Source organism: Typopeltis vanoorti, chromosome 10 (genome assembly GCF_054136105.1).
Source record: "Typopeltis vanoorti isolate ZY-2024b chromosome 10, IOZ_Tvanoo_1.0, whole genome shotgun sequence".
Classification (NCBI taxonomy): Eukaryota; Metazoa; Arthropoda; class Arachnida; order Uropygi; family Thelyphonidae; genus Typopeltis; species Typopeltis vanoorti.
The window spans coordinates 38,002,454-38,030,260 of record NC_143558.1 but is presented as its reverse complement, the minus strand read 5'-3'; the positions used below and the strand labels follow the sequence as shown (position 1 = coordinate 38,030,260).

At 35.5% G+C, this 27,807-nt stretch overlaps 1 protein-coding gene across 1 annotated transcript in view; it reads left to right on the top strand.

The window, feature by feature from the left end:
* Positions 1–27,807, top strand: part of LOC150102348 (poly [ADP-ribose] polymerase tankyrase-like) — a 1,002,656-nt gene that overhangs the window by 291,052 nt on the left and 683,797 nt on the right. The window contains 2 exon segments of the mRNA XM_090399561.1: positions 15,436–15,545; positions 25,717–25,838. Coding sequence (XP_090255687.1) covers positions 15,436–15,545; positions 25,717–25,838 — 232 coding nt within the window.

Genomic DNA, 27,807 nt, shown 5'->3' with positions numbered 1-27,807 from the left:
GTTTGTGTTCTTTTTATAGATTGTAATTATGCATCAATTTCACCAATAAAGGGTAAGTTACAGGTGCAATGGATCCATTATATCCATTATTTTGCTGTCCAGGGTTGGCTTGGGGGGGGGGGGGGCTTAGAGGGGGTTGAATATGTTGTAACTAATTGCACATACTTATTACAAATGTGAGATTATTAGTGAGAGTCAGTCACCATTTTCAAGACTTAAAAATTTTAGACAGAAATAGGTTGATTGCAAAGAGCCTCATACTATTGTTAAGGTTTTCTCACATTTGAAACACCTTGTGAGAAGAATTGTTTGAGATTTATTTGAGTTATTTTATTTTTTTAATTTATTTTATTTGAATCCTTTTAGTCATCTTGGTAGTATTTATCTTCTGCATTCTTTCTAGGATCATCTCATGACCCCTTTAGATACTTTTACACATAACTTTGGCACATTTTTCTGTGCTGACTTATCTGCTAGGATCTTTTGCATTTTTCATGAACTAGTTCTTTAGGTTCCTCTATTCACTGTGGAGTATTTATTTTTCATCTTTTCTATCACCTGTATACTTTCCTGCCTATTTCAATCTCTCTCTCTCTCTCTTTCTGTATTGGTTCCTCTAAGGTGTGTTTGTCCACTCGTGTATATTTGAGTTTACAGTTTACATCTGACAGTGGTTCAACTTTGATCATTTCAAAAGTTTAATGCATATTTTTCTTTTTAGTCAGATACTTTTTTTTAAACTTCCTCCATAGTAAATGATGTTACTTTCTGTTTTGGCTTCTCATTTATTTTCTTTCATTTTCGACCAATCTGAAGAGGTTATCAACAATAACGTTCATCCTGCGTGCAAACTTATATGTTAATCCATTCTTTCATGGTTATATGGTGATTAGTGTTCATTTTAATAAATTGTGGAAACAACTCCCATGTTGTAGTAATAACTTCAGTTTAAACCTAAATAATTACCCAGTGGTTCAACCTTCATATCATGGTCATCACCTGGACTATGCACATATAAAAAGAGACAAGCTACATTCCAAATGCTTGTCACACTAATTTGATTAACTTATTTATTCATGTGGGGTTCCCCAGTTCCTCGACTATTCCTTAGGGACGGTTGATCCCTCCTAATGAGGGATTAAGTACTATATCCTATGGCTGTAGCCTTTGTGCTCACGGGGCCTTTTTGCCTGCTTACGGGATGAAAACCCTGCTGTCCAAGACCGGCTAACTTGACTATGGCTGAGCAAGATCCTTAAGCTCCTCACATCGTTGACAGGAATCGAACCTAGGACACTCCTTCCCCAGCCATATGGTTGCGAAGCATATAGCCACTAGGCTAACCGTGCAGACTTATTTGATTAACGGATACTACTGGACTGACTTAGGGTGGGAAAACCCTACTACATCAAAGCTTGAGTCCTGTTATCTGTTTGGCTAGAAATTACTAGCAGATAAATTAACAAAAATCAGGCTAGAGATTACTCACAGATAAATTAGAACAAAAACAGCCAAAAAAAAGGTGACCAGTATATGAAATAAGAGCCAAAATTTTGCATAGTCTTAAAGTGAGAGTTTTTTGTAGAACTTGAAACAAGTTTTTAATGTCACTTATGACATAATAATTTTATTGGATAGTCTGGATGCTCACAAACCTACCCTGAAAAACCTTGAATCTATATGGCAAGTTCCCATCGCAGGCATCTCTGAGATTACAAAGATCCTGAAAAGATAGTTCGGGGATGATAACCTTTTGGTTATCATCCCCAAAAGATAAAAGCCTTTCCCAGTGTTTTACACATTCAGTGTGAGTGTCTCTGTTCATACTTTGAACAAACAGGATGTTTTGTTGGAAACAAAACAAAACTACAAGAATGCCAATTTTATATTAACAACAATAAATCTGAAAAATCTGACCTTGCTCAACATGGAGAGACACTAATTACAATATCCTCTGGTTCAATACTCACCTTTAACATCTGTGTAGATTTAGATTTGAGCAGTTATTTAAATAAAGTGCTGAAGTACTTCTACACTGCTTAAATTTAAATCAGAATGATTGCCTCTTTATTGCTAAGTTTTGGGAGAATCTCATACTTATAAATGGCAAGCATAATGCACTGATGAACAGTTATTTCTGGTTGAAATATTTGCAATAATAAACATGCTTATTCACAAGAATAAACTTGAAACAGGAGTTTTGTGGACCGAATGTGTGCCATCCATATTCTTGGGTTAGTTAGGCCACCGTTGTTGTTTTGATTAGGATGATCGATCATAATTTTACAGGGTTTCTTAAATTTGCATCCATACCTGGTTTTTGTATGTTATAAGGCACAGGTGGCTTACCAATCATTTTAGTGCAAGATGTTAAGAGTATGATCCGAGAGGCCAGATTTATGAAAATTATTATTATTATTTAATGAATTGGAATTGTGCATCCAGTTTCACCATAAGGTAAGTTATATATATATATATATATATATATAAGTTATAGATGCACTGAATTCAGTATATCTGAGGTAGTCTGGAAGAAGGGAGGGCCCCTCCTTGAAGGAATTGAATATGTTTTTTAATTTTATAGGTGGTTTATAAGTAGCATTAAGGTTGTAATGGTGTAGACTTCTACGGTTATTACTCTATCTGATAATCCTTTAATATATGGAATAGCTATTGCTTTACTCTAATCTGTATTATTTCCATTTCTAGGCCTAGTTTTATGAAGAATTTTATTGATGGTATTGGGTTATAGCTCTGTTTTTGAGGGTGTTAATGACTCCAGGTTTTTGTGAAGAATGATGGTAAGAGTTAGCATGTATGTATTAGACACTATATGTGGGCTTGCAGTAGACAGTGAAGTATAGACTGCCTGAAGGAAGACATGCTGAATGTATCCAGGATACTAAGTGAACTTCGAATTTCAATGGTAAATTGAGTATGCATTAATGTTCTTTGTTCAGGTTGCTGAGGAAAGTGTTTAAAATTTGGTGGATGTGTGGCCAGATAATGAAAATATCTTTAATATACCTAAGTCAAACTGTAGGTTTTAAAGTAAAGGAATCTAGTGCAGCTTCCGGTAATAAGTGGGGAATAGTAGCAAGTCCATGACTGTACCTTCTTGTTGTAGGTAAAAATTATTTTGCCACACGAAGTAACAAGAATGCATACAAAGAGAGCTGTGATATCAGGTGAAAATTTGTTCTGTAAGAGAATGTCATTTATTTGGACAGTAATGAAAAGGCAGAAACATCTAAACTGACTAATAAGTCATTATGGCTAAATTTCATAGACTAAAACAATGAAGAGATTTGAACTCCATCATATAAATATAATCTGGATATCTCTTCCCACTGAAAAAATCTAGGAGCAGCCATCCACACACCAGGGCAATGAGAAACAACTAGTCATCTGCAAATAACTATCATATGATCAACCTGTCTAGCTACACACTAAATAATGGTGAAGTTTTGCTACTTAATAGAGGTATTTAAAAAAGCCCACAGTACTACAAGAGGAGGACAAAATCAGAGGAAGATGGATGGAAAGAATAAAGAATGAGGATGGAGAGGCAAATGCGGGATTGGTGCAGGACATCAGCAGAGAGGAAGTGCTTTGGGTACTGAGAAAAACGAAAAATGGAAAGGCTGTGGGGGCAGACCAGATACCCGGGGAAGTGTGGGGAAGTCTGGGCTGCGAGGGCGCAGATGTGTTATGGGATCTGATGAAGAAAATAGCCCAAGAGGAAAAGATACCAGAGGAATGGAGGAAAAGCATTCTCTTCTCAATCTGCTAAAGAAAAGGAGATGTTCAGGATTGTGGTAACTATAGAGGGATCAAGCTGATGTCACACACGTTGAAGATATGGGAAAGAGTAATTGAAGGAAGGATATGACGGGAAACGAAAATTGGCGAGGAGCAGTTTGGATTTATGCCAGGAAGAGGGACAACGGATGCGATATTTGTGCTAAGGCGACTGATGGAGAAATATTGGGAGATGTAGGTGGAGCTGCATATGGTGTTTATAAACCTGGAAAAGGAGTACGACAGAGTGTGCCAGGCAGGAGGTATGTGAGGAAGAAGGGTGTCGGAGAAGTACGTGAGGTTGGTGAAGGAGATGTATGAGGTAGCAAAAACTCAGGTCAGGCCTAGTGTCGGCATGACAGAGGGGTTCACCTATTGTTGTTGGGCTCCATCAGGGATCAGCTCTGAGCCCCTACCTCTTTGACCTGGCCATGGATGTACTAGTGAAGGATGTTAAGAGGGAGGTGCCATGGAGCATGATGTTGCCGACGACATTGTTCTTTGTGAATCATCACGAGAGAAGCATGAAAAGACCCTGGAAGAGTGGAGAAAGGTATTGGAGGAGAGAGGCATAAGAATTAATCAGGTGAAGACTGAATATATGTTAACGGGGAGTGCCAAGGATATGGTCATACGACTCCAGGGTGTAAAGTTAACTTCAGGAAAGAAATTCAAGTACCTTGGGTCAATTGTCAAGAGGAATGGAAACCTGGATGAGGAAATACAGCACCGAATAACATGCAGCTGGATGAACTGGAGGAAGATGAGTGGGGTCCTGTGTGACAAGAAAGCGAGTTATAAGATGAAAGGAAAGCTGTATAAGATGGTGGTATGGCCGGCGATGCTTCTTGGTGTGGAGACATGGCCTATAACAAAGGCACAGGAGAGGAAGATGGAGGTGACGGAGATGCAGATGTTGAGATGGATGAGTGGTGTGACAAAGGATAGGATAAGGATTGACTACATCAGAGGGATGGTTAAAGTGGGACCGATTGGTAAGAAGGTACAAGAAAGCAGGCTGAGGTGGTTCGGTCATGTGGAGAGGAGGAGTGAGGAGTATGTTGGTAAATGAGTGGAGTGCATGGAGGTGAAGAGGAGGAGGAAAAGAGGCAGGCCTAAGCTCAGGTGGAGGGATAAGGTGGCAGAGGATCTTAGGGAGAAAGGATGGAGTCGGGAAGACACCCTGGATCAGAGAACATGGAGGACGAAGATTAAAGATGGGAATGCTGACCCCATTTAACACGGGATAAAGGCATAGCGAAAGAAGTATATAGCCCACAAAAGTGAACTAGTGACCATCAAGTTATTAAAAGCTAATAAGGATATTCACTATAACAAAGGCTAATGAAGGTAATGCTAATGTTACCTTAAACAGAACAGTCTACCTTCATGAAATAAATCAATTTGTCTCTGAGAGCAACATTTATCAACTTGTGAACTGTATAATCCAGCTAACAGAATTAAAAAGAAAACTGTTAATTACTTGGAGTCTGTAATTTCTTGGCAATCAGACACTGTTAAAAAAACTATTATCACATTTGTATGCTCTTAGAATTTATGGTGTTCCTAAAGTCAACATAATACTCTGCTTCAGTCTGCAATTTGAAGGTAATATAGACATCCCTAATTATCAATTAGCCAAGAAAGTAGAATCAGTACTCAGGGAGTTGGTAGGTCATTCTTCCCTCTTATGTACAGAACACAGAATTGTTCATAAACTCTATTAATAATAAAAAACAATGCTTGGCAAAAGTAATTTTTTTAGTCAATTTCGAAGTTTCTGCCCATTTCAGAAATGTCCCAATCAGTGACACAATTCTTTTCTTACAGAACAAATTTCTGCCCAATATTACAGCTCTCCTTCAACAAGTACTGCATTCTGGTTATTTCATGTGGCAAAATACTTTTTACTTACTAAAGTAGGCACAGCCCATGGTTGTACTTTTTTTTTTTTTATAGGTAAAAAAAGCTGCAAACTTTAAACATCTTCCTCAGCTACTTGAACAAACAACATGAATACATGCAATTTACTTGAAATTAAAAATCAAAACTCACTTTTCTTGGATACATTTGTCACATGTCTTCCCTTAGGCAGTCTATCCTTCACTGTCTACTGCAAATCTGCACATACTGGCCACTACATACTTGCTAACTCTTAATGCTGCACCATAAAACTTGAAGTCAATAACACCCTCAAAACAGATCTATAACAATTTGCTGTAATAAGCAAGCTCTTAAGCAAGAATTGCAAATTATTAGCAATATATTTATAGCAATAGGTATAGCACAAATATCATGAATAAAATTCTTCATAATCTAGACCTAAAAATGGAAATGATACAGATTATAATAAAATCATATCTAGTCCATACATTAAAGAGTTATTCAGATAAAATAAATAGAATGCAACGCAATTTCATCCTTAATGCTACTTTTAAACTACCTATTTAAAAAAAAAAAACAACTTTTTTGAAGGAGACTGATACAAATTATATCTGCAAAGGGTTCTTGCTATTTGTTCAGCTGTTCCTTTAAGATAGAGTATGCTGATCCTTTTAACATCAGAGTGCAGTCTGGATGAGGGATGATAATTATCAGATATTTTCTGTCAAGGGCTCATATCCACTATATAAAAGAGTAAGGTTTTATTTATTGATTTATTTATTTAATTCTAGTTCTTTATATACAAGAGACTCTGAGCAACAAATTATGCTTGTGTAACGTCCTTGTTTTATCTATTAATTTCTATTGTAATACTCCAATCACTTATCTTTCTTATTTAATTTCCTTCTAAATATCAAAATTTTTATCTTACTTCAAAACTCCAATCAAGTTCTTATCTGCTGCGCTCTTTCTATGATTTTTTGTAGCCTATCCTAGAATTAGAATCGTGTGCAAAACTCTCAAACAAAGAGAATGCTTCAAGCTAGAGCCAATTTCTCCCTGATTGAAAATCTGGTATCAAATCCGTTTCGGAACTAAGAATTTATTTGTTTAGCTGCGCCATCTTAGTTCCTATACAAGAAAGAATTTCTTGTCAGAGATATGATTCACAGATTATCACGATTTCCAAAAACTATCAGAATTACTCAAGTCCTTACTAATTTACTCTTAACTGCAGTCGTAACAATTTCCTATTTTAACTCCCTGCTTCTTACATATACAGATTCTATAATTAAAGCAGGTGGTGCATTGACTTAAATGATCAAACATGTATTTTGGGTTAAAAGACAAAGAAATTTATTCATACTAAATACGATACATGTTAAACAAAACTTAAACTAGTTGAAAGGTCCTCAAAATTAAATAAGCTAAACTAACACACAAGATAAGGTTCACAATGGGTATTTCTCATCAGATGATATATAACAAACTTTCAACCTGCCCATATCCCAATTACTTAATACAAATAAGTAGATTTAGTCTCACTTCCTCCTTAATTAACTTCAATACAATTCATCAACCTAAAATTAACAATGCTTGAAAATTTACACGTCTAATGCTAAAGTCCTGAATTCTGCTTTAACAAGTCCGATTTACAAATTTTGCACACGATTGCTCACCCTGGCTTCAAGATATTATACAATAAGTCATAAACTCTACTTTACCAGCCTGATGAATTCAATTAGACGATATTTCTCATTCTGTTCCTTTAGACTTTCTTCCGATCGCTTCCATTTCTTTAGATTCCTTGTTCCTTGTCTTGGCCAGTCGATAATTCTTTGGACACGTGCTTCCTTCTAACTTTATGCTCAGGTACCCATGAGACGAAAATGTGCGTTTGGAGTTACTCGATACCTTAGCGTTTACTGTTCGTCTCGTTGCATGAAATGTTATACTTGGACAAGCCTGCTACTTAGCCACATTTGTCACTGCCGAACTACACTTACTCTTTCCCGTCACATCGAAGCAACTACTCACGGAAAACTGCAGGGGACGGCCAACACCCAAAATTTGAACGAGTTGAAAAATAACCCAAAAAGAAGCCTCGAACTAGCATCGCTAAAACTTTTATAGGCTCCGCGTCTGTTTTTCCCTATTATGTCATTGATTTTGCAGATGCCCCACCCAAATTTTGCACATCGCACCTTCTCTTCCCATTACGTCTTCACACGGTTAGTTTATACGTGCCTTCAGTTCATATCGCAATCGCTCGTGGTCATATTATTAATCAGATTACGGCTCTTTACGCTAAACTTTGACCTTCTTGTTACAAAGTCGCCTTTACAATACCTTATTTTCTTGTCGTTATTTAAGGACCATATACATAATTATACAAAAAATTTACATGAAAGGACTATTAATTCTATATGTACAAAGATTCAACTATTATCTATTTACAAGTCTTTTTTTTTTTTCTTTTTTTCAGGAAGATGTTGCATCTCAGTTAAATCCAGAATGAAACACTGAAAGACAATTTAAGTGTTCATTCCAGATTTAACACTTGCTTGGTATACAAGGCTTTTGATAATACATATTTTTTTTGTGAAGGATGATGACGTAAAGAAATGTGAATATATCTGCCTGTAAAGGATGGCTTCCTGTAAACTAAAAATTCAATATTACTAACAGAGTTATAATGTTATTGCAGTGTACCCAAAAAGGGGAGACTGCTGTTAGATTCACATGTAATAGTGAACTTGATGCAAGTATATAAGGAATTAATTTTATCCAGAAATTGAAGCAGTTCTGTTTCAGAGTGAGACCAAATTACAAAGATATCATCCACAAAATGTAGCCAAATTGAGGTTGAGGAAAAATGGTGTTAGAAATCCGATCCTATAAATGCCCCATAAAATAATCAGCCAAAAAGCAAGTGATAGAGAAGCACCCATCGCAGTGCCCCCAATCTGCTGAAATAATTTATTACACCAAGTAAAATAACCAACATCGATAGTAAGCTTGAATAAATTGATGATATCATCTGTAAACAGTGAAACTACATTAAAGGAAACCATCGTTTTAGACATCTTTTAGATGAATATCATTAATTTTTCTTTGAAGTCGAAACTATTTTTGATATAAGAGGTAGTTTTTCCAGTAAAATTTTGTAAATGTCTTGAAATATATTTTGCCAAGTAATATGTAGGAGATTCTATGCAGTCAGTTATTGGACGTAATGGATAACCAGATTTGGGTTATCCATATCTTAGGCCATAAATATGTAGGGAACGATCATGATGAATCCAACTTTTCAATAGTATTAACATCTAAGGAATATGATCTAATTTTAGTGTAATTGACAGAGATCCTATCAATGCCGGCTCCACAAGTTGAATACATTGTTAGATTAAACATATTCCTTAGATGTTAATACTATTGAAAAGTTGCAGATTCACACTCATCCACCTGAAATTTAATTTCAGGCATTAAAAATGAAATTCCAATAAACAATGGAAACACATTCATTTTGTAATTCTCTCTGGAATAAAACAGCTATTGTATTTTAATACAACGGCTCTAGTTACAAGTCAGCTCTCATTACAAGACACAAATAAGGGATGTCACCTTATTCCAGAAAGTTCAACATGGAGGCAATTCACAATAAACTGTTTGCCTTACAGTTCTCTAAATTCAGTTTTCATTACATACATTCATTTCCTATCCTTAACTAGTTTTCTTCTTGTCTTCAGTACTCTATAATATACACACTATTGCAAGGAATGCTGTATAGAAGAAACTTGCAACTTTCTGCTTAAGATAAAATGTTTAGCCTTCATTCCATTCATTGATAGGAACAAATGCAGGATTATATAACAAACAGTAGACATGCTTCATGGTGGAATTTATTTTCTCCAAATTCAAGCTGCTTTTATTCCTTATAACAAAACTATATTTGAGGCCTTCTTCATGATTATCTTCTGGTGGTCATACACCATCAGAAAGAAATGAATACTCTCTGATAATTCCACGGGTCGTTGAATATATTCTTGTAACCCTCTCTTCTGTCAAAATAGTTGCCCATAAGCACACATTGCCAACCATAGCAAAATAATATTCGAGGCTTTCCTCAAATTGTGAATTTGTGAATTTCTCATACTTTCCTTCAAGTGTTCCTGATGACTGAAATTGTGTCCTTCCTCTAAAGGAACTTGCAATGCATATTGCAAGGTTTGTCTGAAACCTACATGTACTGCTCAAGGAGTAGAATGATATTGGTATAGTATTGAAGTTAGCATTTCACTTGGAGATATCACTTTAGGCTTATCTCTAAACTCTTCTTCTTGAGGATCTCCAAACCAGTCGTAAACAATCTTCTAGTGTTTACAGGCAATTTCTTGTTCACTTCACTCACTGAAGTTTTGTTCTTCACAGGCTGAAAAAACTACCAACAGAAGTAGATTTTACTCTGTAAGCACTGTTGTTTTCATTGGAACACATTTTCTTCCACATGTGAGGGATATAACTAGCTTTAATATTTCCAAGGCCCATCTAATTATTCTTTGATTTTTGTCCTTCATGTTGCTTAAAAAGGATAATGGCTTATGATCACTCCTCACCTCGGTGTCTTGACTATATAAAAGATGTTTCAGTTTCCTCATTGGAAAAATAATCATGACTCCCTTTTCAGTCACTGAGTGGTTAAGCTCAGGACCACTTAACCTCCTGCTGAGTAAAGCTATTTTTCAAAATCTGTCAGCTCTCTTCTGTTCATCGACTGCAGTATAAAATTGTAAGGTGTATCACCTGAGGTGTAAAATGTTTCTCCCAATTTTGGATGAGTAACACAGAAGGAGAATTTATGAAAGCTTGCTTTGAATATATACAAATGTCTTCTACACCTTAATTTCTCACTTATTTCCTTTTTCATGAGTGTGGTCAAAGGGTCGAGATATGCAGAGCAATTTGGGATAAACTTAACATATAACATGAGCCAAACAACTTAAAAAGTGTAGGATAAAATCTGGAAAATGAAGGGCAGATATACCACTTGCTTTCCATCCTTGAACATAATAGATGCACAGTTGCCTACCCAGCAGTATTTTCTGACACTCTTGGGAGGACTTTTGCTATAACATTGGCAACATTCTCATTTCACGGAGTTCCTTACCCAAAATTGTAAAACTGAAAAAGGAATTCTTTTCTCTTTGAGTGTCATAAAGACTACAACAGGCTGTTTTCACAAAACAAGAAATGAAAGCTACTTTGCTTAAATGTCACCCAACTGCTGTTGGACCATCAGGACTTTAGGAAAAACAGTAGTCTTCTCTCTCTCTTCGACCTCTTTTGCTGTTTTAGTGCCTACGTGCAAGTGTCTTAATCTTAAGTTCCCATGAAGATGGCAACGTGAAGTTGCCGAAATATAGGAAGTATATATTAAATTTATTTTAATTTATATTCATTTTACGTTGTGAATTATATCCAGTTTACGTTGTGAATTCATTAAGTAATTTAATAATACAGAGTCTGCAGTAAGAAAGAATGTGAATAACATTATACGGAATAAAAATTTTCAGGAAGCTAAATATACTTGAAATATTATTATTGTTATTATTATTTGACATCTCCAGGGAGTCCAAGTACCCATTGAGGGAGGGCACCTGCTCTACTACTTCACCATTCAATCACCATCTAACACCAACTGCCACTCTTATTTCCACAGACAATCACAGCCATCCATGTCCACAGCGGGATTCGAACCCACAGCCTTTTGGCTGCAGACTGGATATGCTATCCACTCGGTCAACAAGGCTGGCTATTTCTTAATTTTTTTTTTTAAATATGTGTTAAACTTTTTTTAAAAATATTTCTTTAAAATATTTCTTATATGGGAAATATTTCTTTTTTTAACAGCTATCCATGATGATAGCTTTATACCGAGTAAAATTTTTCAAAAAGCTAAATATAATCGAAATATTAAATAATATATAAAATATTTCTTAAATTTTTTAAAAATATTCCTTAATTCTTGGAAATGTCTCTTAAATTTTTTAAAAAATATTTCTTATATTGAAATTTTTTTTCCTCACATATCCGTGATGAATTTTCTTGTGATTAATTTTCCTCCGATGAACTGTCCAGACACATACTAATTGCACTGGAGCATTTTGAATCTCACTGATGTGTAATCCTTTCTTCAAAGCTTATAAATAACTATTGTAGTTTCAATGTCAACAGCTATCTGCTACCAAAATAAAATACTTACCAGACAATTTCTCTTGATCAACTTTCTGTACAGCACTCATCAGACTGCCATGCGATTCTTTGGTGTGAGAACAAAAACACTCTTAGAAGGTCTAGATATTATGTTAGACAATATTGCACAGATACTACCACACTATTGTTGTGCCATTCGTATGTACCATCATGTATCTTTTCTTCTTCCGACTATCCATGCATTCCAATACTGCTGTTGTGTCTACCAGGAGCATTTTCAAGCATGTAGAATGGAATACTCTGATTTTGTTCCTGTCTACACAGATGGTCAGAATCACAATACTCTGAAGACAGTGGAAGATTCCACTAGAGCCTGTGATTCTCTAGTGGAATCTTCTACTGTCTTCCGAGACAGCATAATGTCTGTTCATATCCCACTAGAATGTTACAACTTCACTACTGCACCATATGCTATAGAACTTGCCATAAACTGTATAAGATTCCATTGCCCCAAGGTGCATTTTATATATATAGATTCACAGAGCTCTTTATAAGCAGTAAGAAGTCTACTGCTGCAGAAACATCCAGGGTTCTCTCATATCACATGTTATCTCGCAGGAAAACTAGCAAAATTTGGACCTGCACTTCTGTTGGATTCCAAACCAAACTACCCACAGATTAAGGGAAGCACGACTGCAGCGAGGTCAGCTAATTTCTGAAGCTATCACCCTATGCCTATCCCTTTGGCAATCATGGAATAGAGACCAACAACAATCCCTCTCAAATCCACACTGAAATAAAATTATGGTGGTCTAGTCTACACAAGGACTGTGAAGAGGAAATTATTCTCATTTGATTCTGCATAGGTTGTAGGCCATCTTGCATACTCCTTCCTATTGAGGGGCGATAACGTGCTTATGTGTAATTTGTGTGGTTCTGGACTTGCCATTAATCACATATTAATCGACTGCTCTTGGTTTTTCAATGAGTGTAATTACCATTTTTGTCATATTCATAATGTGAGCATCATATGCAGTCAGGCAGATTTTATCAGGTTCATTAAGTTATTTCTTTTTAAAATTTTTATAGAGCATTAATATTTATCATCTAATACAGAATTATGTGTGTATATTGTCTATATTAGTTTTATTTGTTCATCTTAGATAATGTATTATAAGCTTTTAATGCCTTTATTTTTTTGTTTTTTTTTTATAATTTTTTTACACTTGCCTTTATACATGTTTATACATTTGTTTTTTATACATATTTTTATACCTTATGTTGTTTTATGTATTTGTTACCTTGTGTACTGCTGAGATATATATTGGTGTACTATGATCTTAGTTGTCCTAGCACCACTAAGCCCAATCCCAACTAACCTATCCAGTGGGATTACACAAAAGACAAAGTTTCACTGGTTATAACTCAAAATCTTTGTATAAGATTCCGATTGCCATTGCATATAGAACTTATTGTGTTTGTGCTTAATTTGTGTTTATTCTACAAATTTTGTACTCTTCAAAGTTTAAAAAAATACAGGGAGTAGAAGGTACAGTAGCGAACAAATTAATCTGAACAAGCTGAATTTTCATCAAGTTTTTGATTATTGTTTCAGTGCACAATAATTTTGGCTTTGGTTTCAGTTTACTATTTTCGGTTTTGGTTTTAGTTCAGTATTTTGGTTGGTGCTGCATGTTTTAACTGTCTCTACGATGTTTATTAATAGTGTAGTGCATTTTCAATAGTGTAAACAAGTTGATATTTGTAATGTTTTATTCATTTTGTGTAACTATAAAATGGATACATCTCCAAGAAAGCATTCAAAAATATGTACTCTTTATCATCACATGGCCATGACTCCAAGACAAATTGCCAACGAGGCTGGTGTTGGTTGGGTTACTGTTAATGTGATTTTAAAGAGATTTAGAGAGACACATACCTTTTTCTCCTGATAGAAAAGGAAAATTTGGGTGAAAAAGGAAACTAATCATTTACATTTATTAGGAAAAGCAAAATGAATCCAAGATTGTCTGCTGAATACTTAAAGACTTGGCAGCTAGTGGAATTAATGTTTCTGACATGACAGCCCATCGAAGATTGTTGGAAGCAGGAAGGACTGCCCACAGACCCAAAAAGAAACAATTGTTGATGAATGTTATGCAGAAAAAAGAGACTCTTGTTGGCCAAAGTGCATAAAGATTGGACTTGAGTAGTGGAAGAAGGTCATATTCTCAGATGAGAGCCATTTCTATGTCCAAGGAGAGCGAGTACCTGATACTTGGAAATCAGTGGCTGAGAGGACTTCTCCTGTCTACCTTTTAACAAGCTGCTAAACACCTAGCTAAAAAGATGTTCTGGCATTGACATGACGGTGTAGGATCACCTGTGCCTGTTGGTGGTATGATGAAAAGTGACCAATACATAAAAATATTGGAGAAAAGAGTGGTCCCACAGATCCAGAAAGACAAAGAATTCATCTTCCCACAGGATCTTGCTCCATGCCGCACTTAAAAAAAAGTGAAAGTTTCTCAAAAATCATACCATCCAATTACTTCAGTGGTGCAATTAAACGGTCATAGTGCAATTAAAAATTTGCAGGCCTTGGAAAATTAAATTATACATGATAATGCAATACAAACTATTATAAAGTATGGTTTGAGATGCAGAAATAAGAAAAATATGTTCTACATTGATAGAGTCCATGCTTAAGGGAATTAATGAACTTATTTAGGAATAGAGGAGCACGTATAAATTATTAGGTAAAGTTGAAGTTTAATTTTTGTACTTATTTTCTTGCAAAATTCCATTTTTTTTTTTTTCCTCTTTAAAATATGAGTGTTCAGATTAATTTGTTCACTACTGTATATAATAGAAATGCACAAGTAAATAAATGAAATTTTTCTGCTTATCATAGTGGGTAAGGGGTAAAAGAACTCATGGTAATCTCTGACAGCTAGAGGTGTGGTCAGAAGTATGTGCAGTCCATGTTCTTCTCATGCTGTGCAGTAAGTGAATGGAATTGGTTGCCAGCTGACATTGAAGTGGTTCTTCACTGAATGATTTTTCTTTCCTTTTAAGGAGGCATAATACATATTTTGTCACTGCATGGCCAGCAAGGGGGGGGGGGGCTTCCTTGATAAGACACCCTGATTCCTGGGAGCTACCTATAGAATAATAATTAATTATAACAAAAATCATAGAGTTGAACATGACTCTCTCTATCAAGTGAATTTTTAAATCCTGTATCCTTAACTTTAATTTCAGATACTGAATATATTCAGTCATAGGACAGTACATGTTTAAATTAGTTTTCTATCATGTTTCTGGGATGATTCAAGCAAGATTAAGTGCCTTACCTCTTTGTTGAAATTAAGTTTTAAGACCTATTGTTACCTTTTTGTGTACTGGTAACCTTGTTAACAAGTTTTGAGAATTGTTGTAACCTACTGTTTTGCTCGTTATAATTTGATTAAATTGCTAACTAGCTGACTTGAAATTGTTCTAGTTGTTGAGAATTAATGGATGTCTCATTTGTAGAGGGATATCTCCTGATGATGTTAATAATGAGGGCAGTTGTCCGCTACATGTGGCTTGTATTGCTGGTCGTCCTCATAATGTTGATCTTCTTCTTAAACATTGCATGTCTGGTGAGTATTTTGATTCTTGGTAGATTTTGAATGTATTTTAAATTTACTTGATATGTTTAATAATCTAATTAATTTTTTAGGGTTCTATGTTCCTTCATGATGTTGAGATTGTTTGAAACCTGTGTCTTTGTGATTTTCCATGTGTTAATGTTTTATTATATGCATATCTGACTAAAATATGAAAATTATTATAGTTAGTAGATTAGAACATATAATCATTTACAGAATATTAAGACACAATCTGTGGAAGCTATATCAACACACAGGCAGAACAGAGTGTACTTATGTATGCACATAAATTAACAACAGAAACTACAACACCTGACGCTTATGCTCCATTCTATAGGTGTTGGTGGTGGTTGTAGGAAAAAAATATAATAAACCACATATATATGTTAATCCTAATGTTTCTTCATTACTCCAACTTTGAAGTAAAGGTGGGATCGCAGCCCCAGGACCTCTGGCACAATAGTGCCATGTGTGAGCAAGGTGCTATAAATAAGAAAGGAATTTTTTGAGGTCTTTCTTAATGACCTGAAGATTATAACCATTGGAGAAAACTGTTAAGAGTATGATGAGAAGTTGATTTGATTAGTTTGTAGTTGTGTAAGGGTGTTGACCAGCACTGCCTGTTTTATATATTATTAGAAGAAAAAAATGGAGGGATGGTAGTGGAGTTCGGTGAGAAGTGCCAATAGAAATACCTATAAAAAGACATGCTACCAGCTAGGTTGGTCAAGTTAGCTTATCTACTCTACAACCATCATTCTGTCCGAAATCCTGCCATGGGTGTGGACATTTGTGATTGTCTAAGTAGGAATTGAATTTCAGTGGTCCACTTATTATGGAACTCGAAAAAGTTTCATGTTTGGTCTCTAGAACAGAGTTTCCAGACTTGGTACAAAATGAATAAAAATCCTGTGTGTGTGTGTGTGTGTGTGTGTGTAATTAACAAAAAATGGGGGGAAAAAAGTCCTTCACCTGCCTCTGGTATAGATGTACTATAGGTTTACATTAACCTTTTATGGATGGGAGCCAAATAAAAACAGAGCATCTGTGGAAAACCAACTGGAGAGATTCAGGAAGGGACCTCCAGTTAATTGAACTCTCTTCTGAATATAATTGAGCATTCTGAGGGAGTTTTTAGATGCACCATTCCAAATATGAGAACAGTGTCCTAAGGTAAAGTGGATGTGAACTTCTTAAAGTGTCAGTAAGCACCTAGCCTCCTAAAATGCAGAGTCCATCAAAAAAATGTTTACACACTTCAGAAAAACAAAAACCCGTATAAAAATTGTAATACTAAATTTATACAGACATCAAGGGACGAATACAAGTTTCTTTTGACTTCTACAATAACACCAAAGTGGTTACCATTAGCGTACAGACACTTATTATTACAGCGAACTACTGCTTAGGCAATATTGGCCAAAGTGTCCAGTGGGATTGCCACGCATACCATTTCAATTTCTTTCCGAAGGGCTACCAGTATAGCTGGTTTTCTACGATTCACTACATCCTTTAGGAACCCCCCCCCCCCCCATAGATAGAAGTCCAAGTATGTTAAATCAGGAGAATGTGAGGGAGAACTCAACTTCACCTCTTCATCCTATACATTGTTCCTGAAAACTCTCATCGAGGTAATCTCTCACGTCTTGGTGGTGGTTCATCGTCTTGTTGGAAGATGGATCTCAAACTTGTTGGGTGTGTTTGGAAGTTGTGTTGCAAACTCATGCCTCCATTGTCATTTAACTTCAACAACGTTCTGAAATTTGAAATATCACTTTAAAATGGTCTTGTGTTCCTCGAACGACAATCTTGCCTCAGCCATTTTGTTTGACTTTCCTACCGTCACGTGTTGATGCTAGTATTCTTGAGTAACAACATCTTTTGAGAGAACATCAACATCACATTGCTACCATAATTCAACCCAACTTTGAAAAAAATCCATAGATGACATCTATTAAAGTGTGTATACATTTTTTTGATGGACTCTGTATATTGTCAAAATTTAGGGAGAGAGATGCATGGTCTTTCTTCTTAGAAGTAATACAGGATTGAGTTTTAGAGGGATTAAGGTTCACCAGATTATTTTTATCCCACTTGAGAATGGCATGGAGATCAATGTTTAAAGCATTGCTTACAGAATATCTTGAATTCCTAATTACAGGTGCATTACAAAGTTTAAAAAGTGAGAAAGCGGAGCAGAGAGTAGGATTGTAGTAATTCTGGGTAGCAATTGGATGTGGTGTGTGTGTGTGTGTGTGTGTGTGTGTGTGTGAGTGTGAGAGAGAGAGAGAAGATCATTGATGTAAAGGAGGAAGAGTGTAGATGAAAGTACAAAGCACTTAGTGAAACCAGCATCGATTGAAAAATTTGATGAAAGGAAACCATCTTCCTTGATCCCCCCAGTATAACTAGAGAGGAAGCTAGCAATCCCTTCATAGCAGGAAGGATGAATGCCATAAGATAGTGACTAAACAAACACACATAATAACCACAGTAATTTAATAAGTAAATATTTCATCTTAAGTATCTTAGGACATTGTCAGTACAGTTTATTCAAACAATACTAGGAATAACATGCAGTTAGAGGAAATCACAGTGAATTCCAATATGCATGCAGTAGTGTGTTATAGAATTAAATTGAAATATATCTGGAAGGGGAAAAATTACATTAAAATAAGATAACATATATAAAAATTATTTTACACAATTTTGTATGACAATTTCCCATACTTTAGGAATAGCAAGAACGTCATCAAGGTTTAGATTTGATCTGTGAAGTAGGGCTTCGGCACTTTCTTTATATAAACGTTCATCTTTATATAAAGATCTGTGTAGAAGTTTGGTCTTTTCCCAATGGATCCTATGGTTTTGGCTTTCAACTCCATGTTGTGCAAGGCCAGATTTCTGCGGTTTGATAAGATGGATATGGTCTTGATGTTCCGAAATGCGTTTATGAATAGATCTACCTGTCTGTCCATAGTAAGACAGTTTACAGGAGCATGGAAACTACACACCAGGTTCCATGCTCTTTTGGATATTGTTATATTTATTTTTTATATTGTTATATTTCTGTTGTTTCTCTTTAATTTCTTATTTTTTATATTTCATTAACCTCTATTATCTTTTCTTGTGTATAGCCTAACTAGATTCCACCTATGTTATTTCCTTTTCAGATACTGGCAAATTTATATTTATACTGCCCCAGCCAGTATCATATAATAGGAATTTTATCCAAGTTCAGAGAAATATTCCTAGATTCACTGGCATACACTCTAACACACACACTTAAATAGATATCGATACTTTGCAGTCGTGACCAATGATCTATTACTTAAACATATATATCTAAAATTTCTCCCGCTATGGTTCTAATTTTATAAGTGGTAATTTTATATCTCGAATTTAGGCATGACTCGGGCATATGTAATAAAACATGTCTATTGGAACTAAATGACAATTGCAACTAAATTGAATTAAGTTACTAAAACTTCTAAATCTCATGCTAAGATAATTCTCACAATTCTAAATTAATCAAGTTCACCTAGACAGATCAAATTGTAAATCACTCAGAACAATAGAAAGCAATGACAATATTACACTAAATTAAGATTCTCTCATGCATGCTATTCATAGAGTACATACTGTACAACTTGTTGCTTTCTCAGTTAAGGTTATCTACTAAACAAAATACACTTTATACTTCAGTCACATACAATTAGATTCATTCCTACAATTCCTTGTCCAATAGAATTTTGCTGTCTCAAATACGAAATCTTATCCAAGTTCTCTAAAGGATTGTCCACATTACTTAATCATACATAACTTTCAATCTTCTATCACTTCCGTAACATATAACAAAGATCTCTACATTTCCCAGTTCTTTCCGAAGGTCTATTAACTACCACGTGTTGTTCTGGTCATCCTTCGATCGGCAATCTCAGTGCCTGGCCTTTGGCTACGTCGTCCTTTCTACTGCAACTGGACTCTAACTATTTTCTTCCGCGACTGAGGGCTATCTCTGCTCCTTTCTGATGGGACATCCAGCGGCTGGCATGATTTCTGCATAGGCTGATGATTTGCGTACGACTCCGCATGGAATCTTGTTCAGCATAATCAGGAAAACAGCTTGCTGTCCGACATCATAGAACCCTGGCTCGTCCTTTCTCTTACCACCGGTCAAGAATCCTCGAGATGAAATCCAGAACAAAAAGCCTTGCAATATGGTGTGCATTGCCTTATATCCCATGTTCTAGCGCCCTCTTTTTGTTGTATCCTTTTTTTCACATGACCCTTAGTTTTAATGCCCTTAAGATGATCCCTACTCTCCCTATTGCTGTTAGGTGCTGTCTTCGAGGAAAGCGTGCTTACGTTATTTTCCGCGTATGCTGTAGCCTCCAGCATTACGACCGATACGGGCGTTTCAGACGCGATCTTTGCACTGTTATTCGTGGCCTGTCTGTCAACGTACGTTATTTGAGACAGCTTAATAGGACACAAATTTAACCTAATATTTCTTTTACATGGAATCATTAATTTGTACACAATTCTCTAGTTTAGTTTTCCGTTTTTGACTACAAATATTTCTAATACAATTCACATATTAATACACATTCTCTTATACAACAAACAAGGTCTTATTACTTTCTGCTGATGTGCAGGTATTATTTTAAATTATTTAGAATTTTCATGTTAGATTCTGAATGAACAACTTCTTAGAAAATCCTCCATTCAGGATTTAACATGTCCAAAGTATGATAATTTTTGCTTGATGATCATAGCTTCGAGGGAGCAATCTGGCTTTATTCTGTCTATCACTGATTTATTGGTTTGCTTTGCAGTCCATGGTATTCTCAGTAAGCATCTCCAAACCCATAATTCAAATGCATCTATCTTCCTTCTTTCACATCCATACAGTATCACAGGGGATACCATTGCTTTCACAATTCTGATTTTTGTTACGAGGCTGATATCTTTAAAGAACCTGTTTAAATTTGTCATTGCTTTCCTTCCGAGTAATAATCTTCTAACTTCTTCAGTACAATACCCATCTTTATCAGTTCAGGATCCTAGGAGCACAAAATTGTTAACTACTTCCATTTTCTCCCCATCTACTTCAAAATCATTAAGTTCACATGTTGCTATAACTTTTGTCTTTTTGAAATTAAGTTTATGGCCATATTTAGCACTTTTCATTACCTTTCATAACAAGTTCCTCCAAATCTTCTTTGCATTCTGATAGCAAGATGATATCATCTTGCTATCAGAATGCATACTTCAAATTATTAATATTTCTTTCACCAATTTTAACTCCAACTGAACACTCCAGCCATTCTTTAAATGTATATGCTATACAAGCTAAACATGTATGGAGATAAGATACATCCTTATTAAGATACCTATCATGAAATACTCAGTTTCTCCAAGATCTGTTCGGATAGTAGCTTTTTGTTCACAATAAAGATTATTCGGAATGATTTTTTTTTATTCGTCAGAAAGATAATGAAATGCTCTGGTACTCCCATTGTTATTAACACATTCCACAGTTTCACATGATTCTCTCAGTTTCTCTCTCTCTCTCTCTCTCTCTCTCCAAGACAGAGTATAATTGACTTCTTGGATATTTTTCCTGTTGAGGAAAAGATAGACACCAGCTGTCCACAATTCCATAAAAAGAAAAGATTCAAGACTGATAAAAACACATCCTTTAAAAACTGCAGAGCCATAGGGATCTACCAGTATAAATAACTAACAACTTCCTATATCTTTTGTGTTACTCTCTCCTCCATTTTCATGCATTTTCAATAGCTTTCAAAATATTTATTTTCTGTATCGTAACAAAGTATTCTCACGTTTTAGCAACTTTTACACATTGCTTCAGTTTCTTATTTTTCTTTGTATTCTCTCAGTGCACATGCTGATTTACAGTTTTGCCATAAATACTGTTACAACTTCTTCACACCCCCATAGCAGACAATGAAAATAATATCTTAAGCAAAGATTCTTATATGCATCCTTGCCTGAATATAACATTTTGTATTTATTACTCAGAAAGATCTCACCAGTTTTTGCTTTTTTTTTTGTTTCAGTCATCCCTATTATATCGATCTGGTACTTATCCAATTCCTCAGCTAGCTCCATTTCTTTGCCATTCAGGCTTCTTATGTTGTGATAGTACCGATCTTGAACTCTGGTGATATTGAGCAAACTCAGTTTGATTAGTAGTGCTGTTCACAACCAATATTCGTGTGTTTATCACTAGAGAGAGAGAGAGACAATTGTCTAGCTGTATGGGTTAGCATGCATTGGGAAGATCATGAGGACAATATAGCTCGAATAGCACTTCACAACATTGGAATGCAGCCACCTCTTATTTTCAACATGCTAAAAACACTTGGGATCAGTAGGATGTTTGTATATTGGACTATTAACCATTATAATGATACAGAAGACGTATCCTCCCACCAAAGAACAGATCGACCATGTTGTGTTAGGATGCAACAACTTATGAGGGCTGTGAAGGCATGCCTCCACCATAATTCTGTGAGAATGCAGAAGATGATGGCACAAGAGATGAACGTTTTGCAGAGAATGATTTCACATGTACTAATCGGATGACCTGGGGTTGAGAGCCTATAGTTGTTCTACTGGACACTTTCTAACACCACAACTTATTCTGGTAGATAGGTTTATATGTTGGTTACTCATAACTGTTATTTTTATTGGAAATAACAACATATACTAAAATATTGATTATAAAAACTTCAATTAATACTTTCCCATGTTACTGCAATGTTACATTGCCATTATCATTAATCACACAAAAACATGTGCATGCGAACACTAACATTGGACAAATATGGCTGAAGAAAGGCAACCAAAGTTGGGTAGTCCTAAATGGTGCATCCTAGTGGGCATAATTGGGTAGTCGGCTGCTGGGGTTTGAGGATCTTTGCATGTATGCTCCCCAAATTTGGGGCAGTCTCGCAACCAAATTTGTTGAGGTTAGGAAAGTTGTTCAGGGTTGAGGCAGATTCGAGAAATAGCCTTTCATATGTGTATTTGCTGTGGTGCAATAGAGTGCCTTCTTCCAGCATGTCCCGTGGTAAGTGTCCATAGCATGGCCAGCAAGTCCTGAGTGGCTGTGTTGGTGGATCCCGTGTAGTCCTTGTGTTCAGAAATTCTGATATTGGCTGTCCAACATGTCCAACAGTGGACCAAGCTGGTCCATTGTTGGACATGTTCAGCTGGACACAGCTGAGTAAACAGGAATCCACCCCATATACATGCCCCATAAGCATGTTATCAAGAATGTTCTTTAGTCTTATCTGGAAGACATTTGTATCTTGAATAACTTTAACACCAGCAAATGTTTTAGTTTTGATGGAGCCATTCTGACGGTTTTATTTGAAACTTTTTCTACAGAATTAACTCCCGTCACTTGTTGTATTTATACAGTCGACTCTCACTATAGCAAACACCATTATAACAAACTAACTCACGCTTAACTACCAGAAAGTCCCTACCAAGCCCCAGCAGGTATACAGTGCTATGTTAAAAGGATTTTGCTATGGCATACTAGCCATTATAACAATTTCTTTGCTTTAATCTCTACAAGTTTACTGTCATGCAAGTTGAAATCATTTATCCTCACCTGACATCTTACAACATGGAAACAAACCTATATTAAGCTTTCAAAGAAGTGAGGAAATAAGTCAACTATCAAACTTTCATTCTATTGTTTGCTGTACTTCTACTGAGAATAATTAAGAACATCATGAACTTCAACCACTGTAATCCCAGCCCACCAGTTAGTCAGAAGCCACTAATATGGATTCTGCCACTGTTGATCCACTGCAAAGTCTCCCATCCATCTTACTGGTGATGTTGAAAGGGTTTGGTAAAAACTCATGAGCTAGACATTTCTTGCTCATTTGATTGGATGTGTTACAACTATCCAATTTTTGTGTATTTTGTTTCTCTTGTCCAATTTTTGTTTGTTTCTTCCTCTTTTTTTATTAACCCTATTTTCAAACAGTTGTGTGTATATTGCCAAGAACTGAATTTCAAGTAGATCCTGCTTCAAATTCTGTAATGTTGTTACATATGTTTGTGTATTTGTGGACCCTTAAAAATTAATTGTGAAGGAAAAGAAGAAAGCATATCAAAAGTTCCTGGCAAATAAGTCAGCTTTTACTCTTACAGAATACAGAGACAAATGTAAGAAAGCTAAACAGTGTGTAAAACTAGCTAAACAAAAGTCATGGGAGGACTTTGGCAAGAATATAGAAAATAAATATCAAGAAGGTGGCAAAATATTCTGGAGGTTGTTGAAGAAGCTTAGGAATGGAGGAAAGAGTGCTGTAAAAGGAATTAGAGATGATAAAGGTGAAATGAAAACAGGAGAAAAAGATATCCTTGAAGTATGGAGTAATTACTTTGAAAAACTGCTAAATGAAACAAGCAGTGATGACAGCACAGTGATAAAAAATACTGACCAGGCATGCAGTCAGGAATACATATCCATACTTGAAGTAGAAAAAGCCATCAAAGGCTTGAAATGTGGAAAGGCAACAGGAGTAGATGATATTCGACCAGAAATGCTGAAGTATGGTGGTATAAGAGTCTTACAGTGGCTGCACTGCATAGTTCAGAAAGCCTGGACAGAGGGACGAATTCCCGATGATTGGAGTAGAGCTCTCATAGTACCCATATATAAAAAGGGAAATAAAACTGAATGTGAGAATTACAGAGGTATTTCCCTACTGAGTGTTCCTGGCAAGATCTATGCAAGTATACTTGAGAAACGGTTGAGAAGAATTGTGGAAGAAAAGCTTGGTGAAGAACAAGCTGGATTCAGGCCAAATAGAGGCTGTCAGGATCAGATCTTCACTTTACGACAAATAGTCGAGAAAGCATGTGAATATAACAAAGATCTGTATTTAAGTTTTGTCGATTTGGAAAAGGCATATGACAAGGTGCCAAGAGAGAAGCTATTCAATACGCTGCAGTTATATGGTGTCAATGGGGCATTATATCAAGCAATACTTAGTCTTTATTTGAGTTGTAAGTCAGCAGTTAGAATTGAAGGAAGTACAGGAAGATGGTTTAATGTTAAATCTGGTGTGAGACAAGGATGTACATTATCCCCTCTGTTATTCATTATCTATATGGATCACATTATGAAGGAATGTGGTATTAAACCTGATATCAAAATTGGAGATGTTAATGTCAGCTCTTTGCTTTATGCGGATGATGTTATACTTCTAAATAAATCCGCTACAAGTCTGCAAGATTCTCTGACTAAATTGAATAGCTGTTGTAATAGATATGGTATGAAGGTCAGCAATAAAAAGACAAAGACAATGAAAATAGGCAGAATCATTGAAAATGTCAACTGTGTTGTGAATGGAGAACCTGTGGAACAAGTTAAACATTTCAGCTACTTAGGCACAATTTTTAGTGAAGATGGTAAATTAAATATAGAAATAGACAACAGAATCAGCAAAGCTGGTATCGTGGGAAGTCAATTGAATAAATTCATATGGAATAACAAAGAAATTAGTCGGAACACTAAATTAGCTGTATACAAGACTGTGTTCAAACCAATTTTAACTTATGGATCTGAGAGCTGGGTCAGAAGTAAAACACTTGACCAAAGACTAGAGACCGCAGATATGAGAGTCCTGAAAAAGATTAGAGGCATGAACAGATGGCATCAATGGCAATATCATATTAAAAATGAGGATATTAGGAAAGAACTTGACATTGTCAGTATCCAGGAATGCGTTAGCAGAGCTAATCTCAGATGGTATGGTCACTTAAATAGAATGGGAGAGGAAAGATTAGCAAAACAAGTGTTCTCTGCCAGGTTGGCAGGAAAATGACCCAGAGGAAGACCAAGATATAGGTGGATTGATATGGTACAAAGTGCCTTAGACGATAGAAATATAAGATCTGATAATGTTGGAGTCTTGACAAGTAACAGACTGATTTGGAGGAAAATTGTAGATAGGAAGTTAGTAATGATGTAATTTTTTCATGTAGTACTGTCATATCCTGTACACCCCTTGAGGGTACATGGCAGGAATTTGATGATGATAAAAATTAATTTTTATGTGATTTATATTTGTTTTTATAATGATAAATAAATACTCTTCAACAGATCATGGGAAAAAGGATAATAGCCCCTCACTTTCTCCTGACAAATTTGGATTGGGTGGTATTGATCGCATTAACAAGAAGTCATTCACCCCATTGCATCTTGCTGCGGAGTACGGACGTGCAGTAAGTGTTTTTAGTTTTATAAATATTACATTATTCTTTTTTATTATATTAATATGGTCAAGGAATGCTTTTGTTGTATGTAATTTTTCTATACTTATAAGCCTTTCTGTACATAATTAAGTCACTAATAGCACCTTTTAAGGATTGAGTAGATTAATACTATTTATTATTATTTAAAAAGATGGAAAGTTTAAAGTAAGATATGTTTTATGATACAGTATACATCCAACTGAGGCCATCCAAAAATTGTGCAGTGTTAGGAAGCCCAGCAGCATTTATTGTTATATCCAAAGTGTCTATCTTGAATTGTACATTGCAATTAACAGTGATTGCACATTGCCTATCACTGTCTACTTATTAGTGATGCATGGTAATTAGAAAAGTCATAAAGAATATGTTATTAAAAATAACATATTCTTTATGAATATGTTATTTTCATAACATATAGGTAAATATGACTTCTCCATTGCTTCCACCTTAGTATCACCACCTCTGGGTTTGGCTCCCACCGAGGAGATCTCAATAAAGGTTGAAATCGGTCTGGGTAATAACCCTTCCCATAATGCATAGCATTATACATGTCTGCATAGAGATGTGCTTTGCATTATGGGAGATACTAAGACAAGTAGTGATGAGAGCTTTGTCCACCTTTACCACAAGTTGCCTCAGTCCTGAAAATACTTCAGGCACAAATTTTGTTTGCTTATACTTGAATAAAGGATTAAACTAAATTTATCATATTCTAACCAAGTGGGAAAAAAAAACCTTCCAAAATATGTAATGCATTGTTGCTTATTGCACAGTATAATGCTGCATGATAACAAATGAAAGGAAATTAAAGAAACCTAAATCAGTGTGCTGGTTAAGAGGATTTGAGCAATACCATGAAGCTGTAGTAAAGTAGCAAGAACATATGCAGAACTATGGATGCATTGTTCTTCATATATTAATATACTATTCATCTAACCGCATTGGGAAGGCAATTTACCATTCTGATAATTCAAGTATATTTACGTAGTGCTGTACCAGTCACTTAATTGAAGGTCTGTTGTTTTGCAGGTTGAATAAATGGTAGATTATTTTGCACTAAAGAAATGAGACAGTGGATCATTTGGGTTGTATCAGAATGATCTTGCTGTCTTTGATATATTTTCCCTCTTAAAAATAACTTGTAAAAATATATTTTTACATATTTAATTTTCTTCAAAACTTTACAAGAACAAATTCGTGAAAATGAAGCTGAGCAGGATTTTCAAACCTGCAGTCTTGCCACTTGTTTTTATGTTTACCTTTTGTTTCGCATAATGTTGATTCAGTTTCTCAGTATATAATTAGAAGAAACACACGTATAAACCACAGTGAAATTATTTAATTGTAAATATTTCATCCTAAGTATCTTAGGACATCATCAGTACAGTATTTAAACAAAAATTAGGAATAACATACAGTTAGGGCGCATGATTACAATAGAATCTCATGAAAAACGTGCATAACGTGCTAAAGTAGTACAAAAAAAAAAAAAAAAAAGTTAATTATTTAACACAGTTTTGTCGATGACGTATTTGCAGTATGGAATCATCCCGAACCTGAATTACAACTGTTTCTAGATAAAATTAACCTTCTTCATCATCGCATCAACTTTACGTTAGAAAAAGAATCTCCACAGGTATCTCTTTTTTGGATTTGCACATCAAAAGAAAAGAAGATGGTTCCATCGCCACTTCCGTCTTTCGCAAGCCTACATTCTCAGGTCACTACATTCACAATTCTTCTGCTCATCATCCATCTCAGAAATCTGGCATTATTAAATCACTAGTTTCCAGAGCACACAAATTCTGCTCCTCTGAAGAATCTTTAAACCAGGAATTAGAAGTTATCAAAAATACAGCCATCCTAAATGGATATAATCCCAAAACAACTCAAAAAATCATCAGTCACTTCTGCATATATCAAACCAGACAGGAAGAAG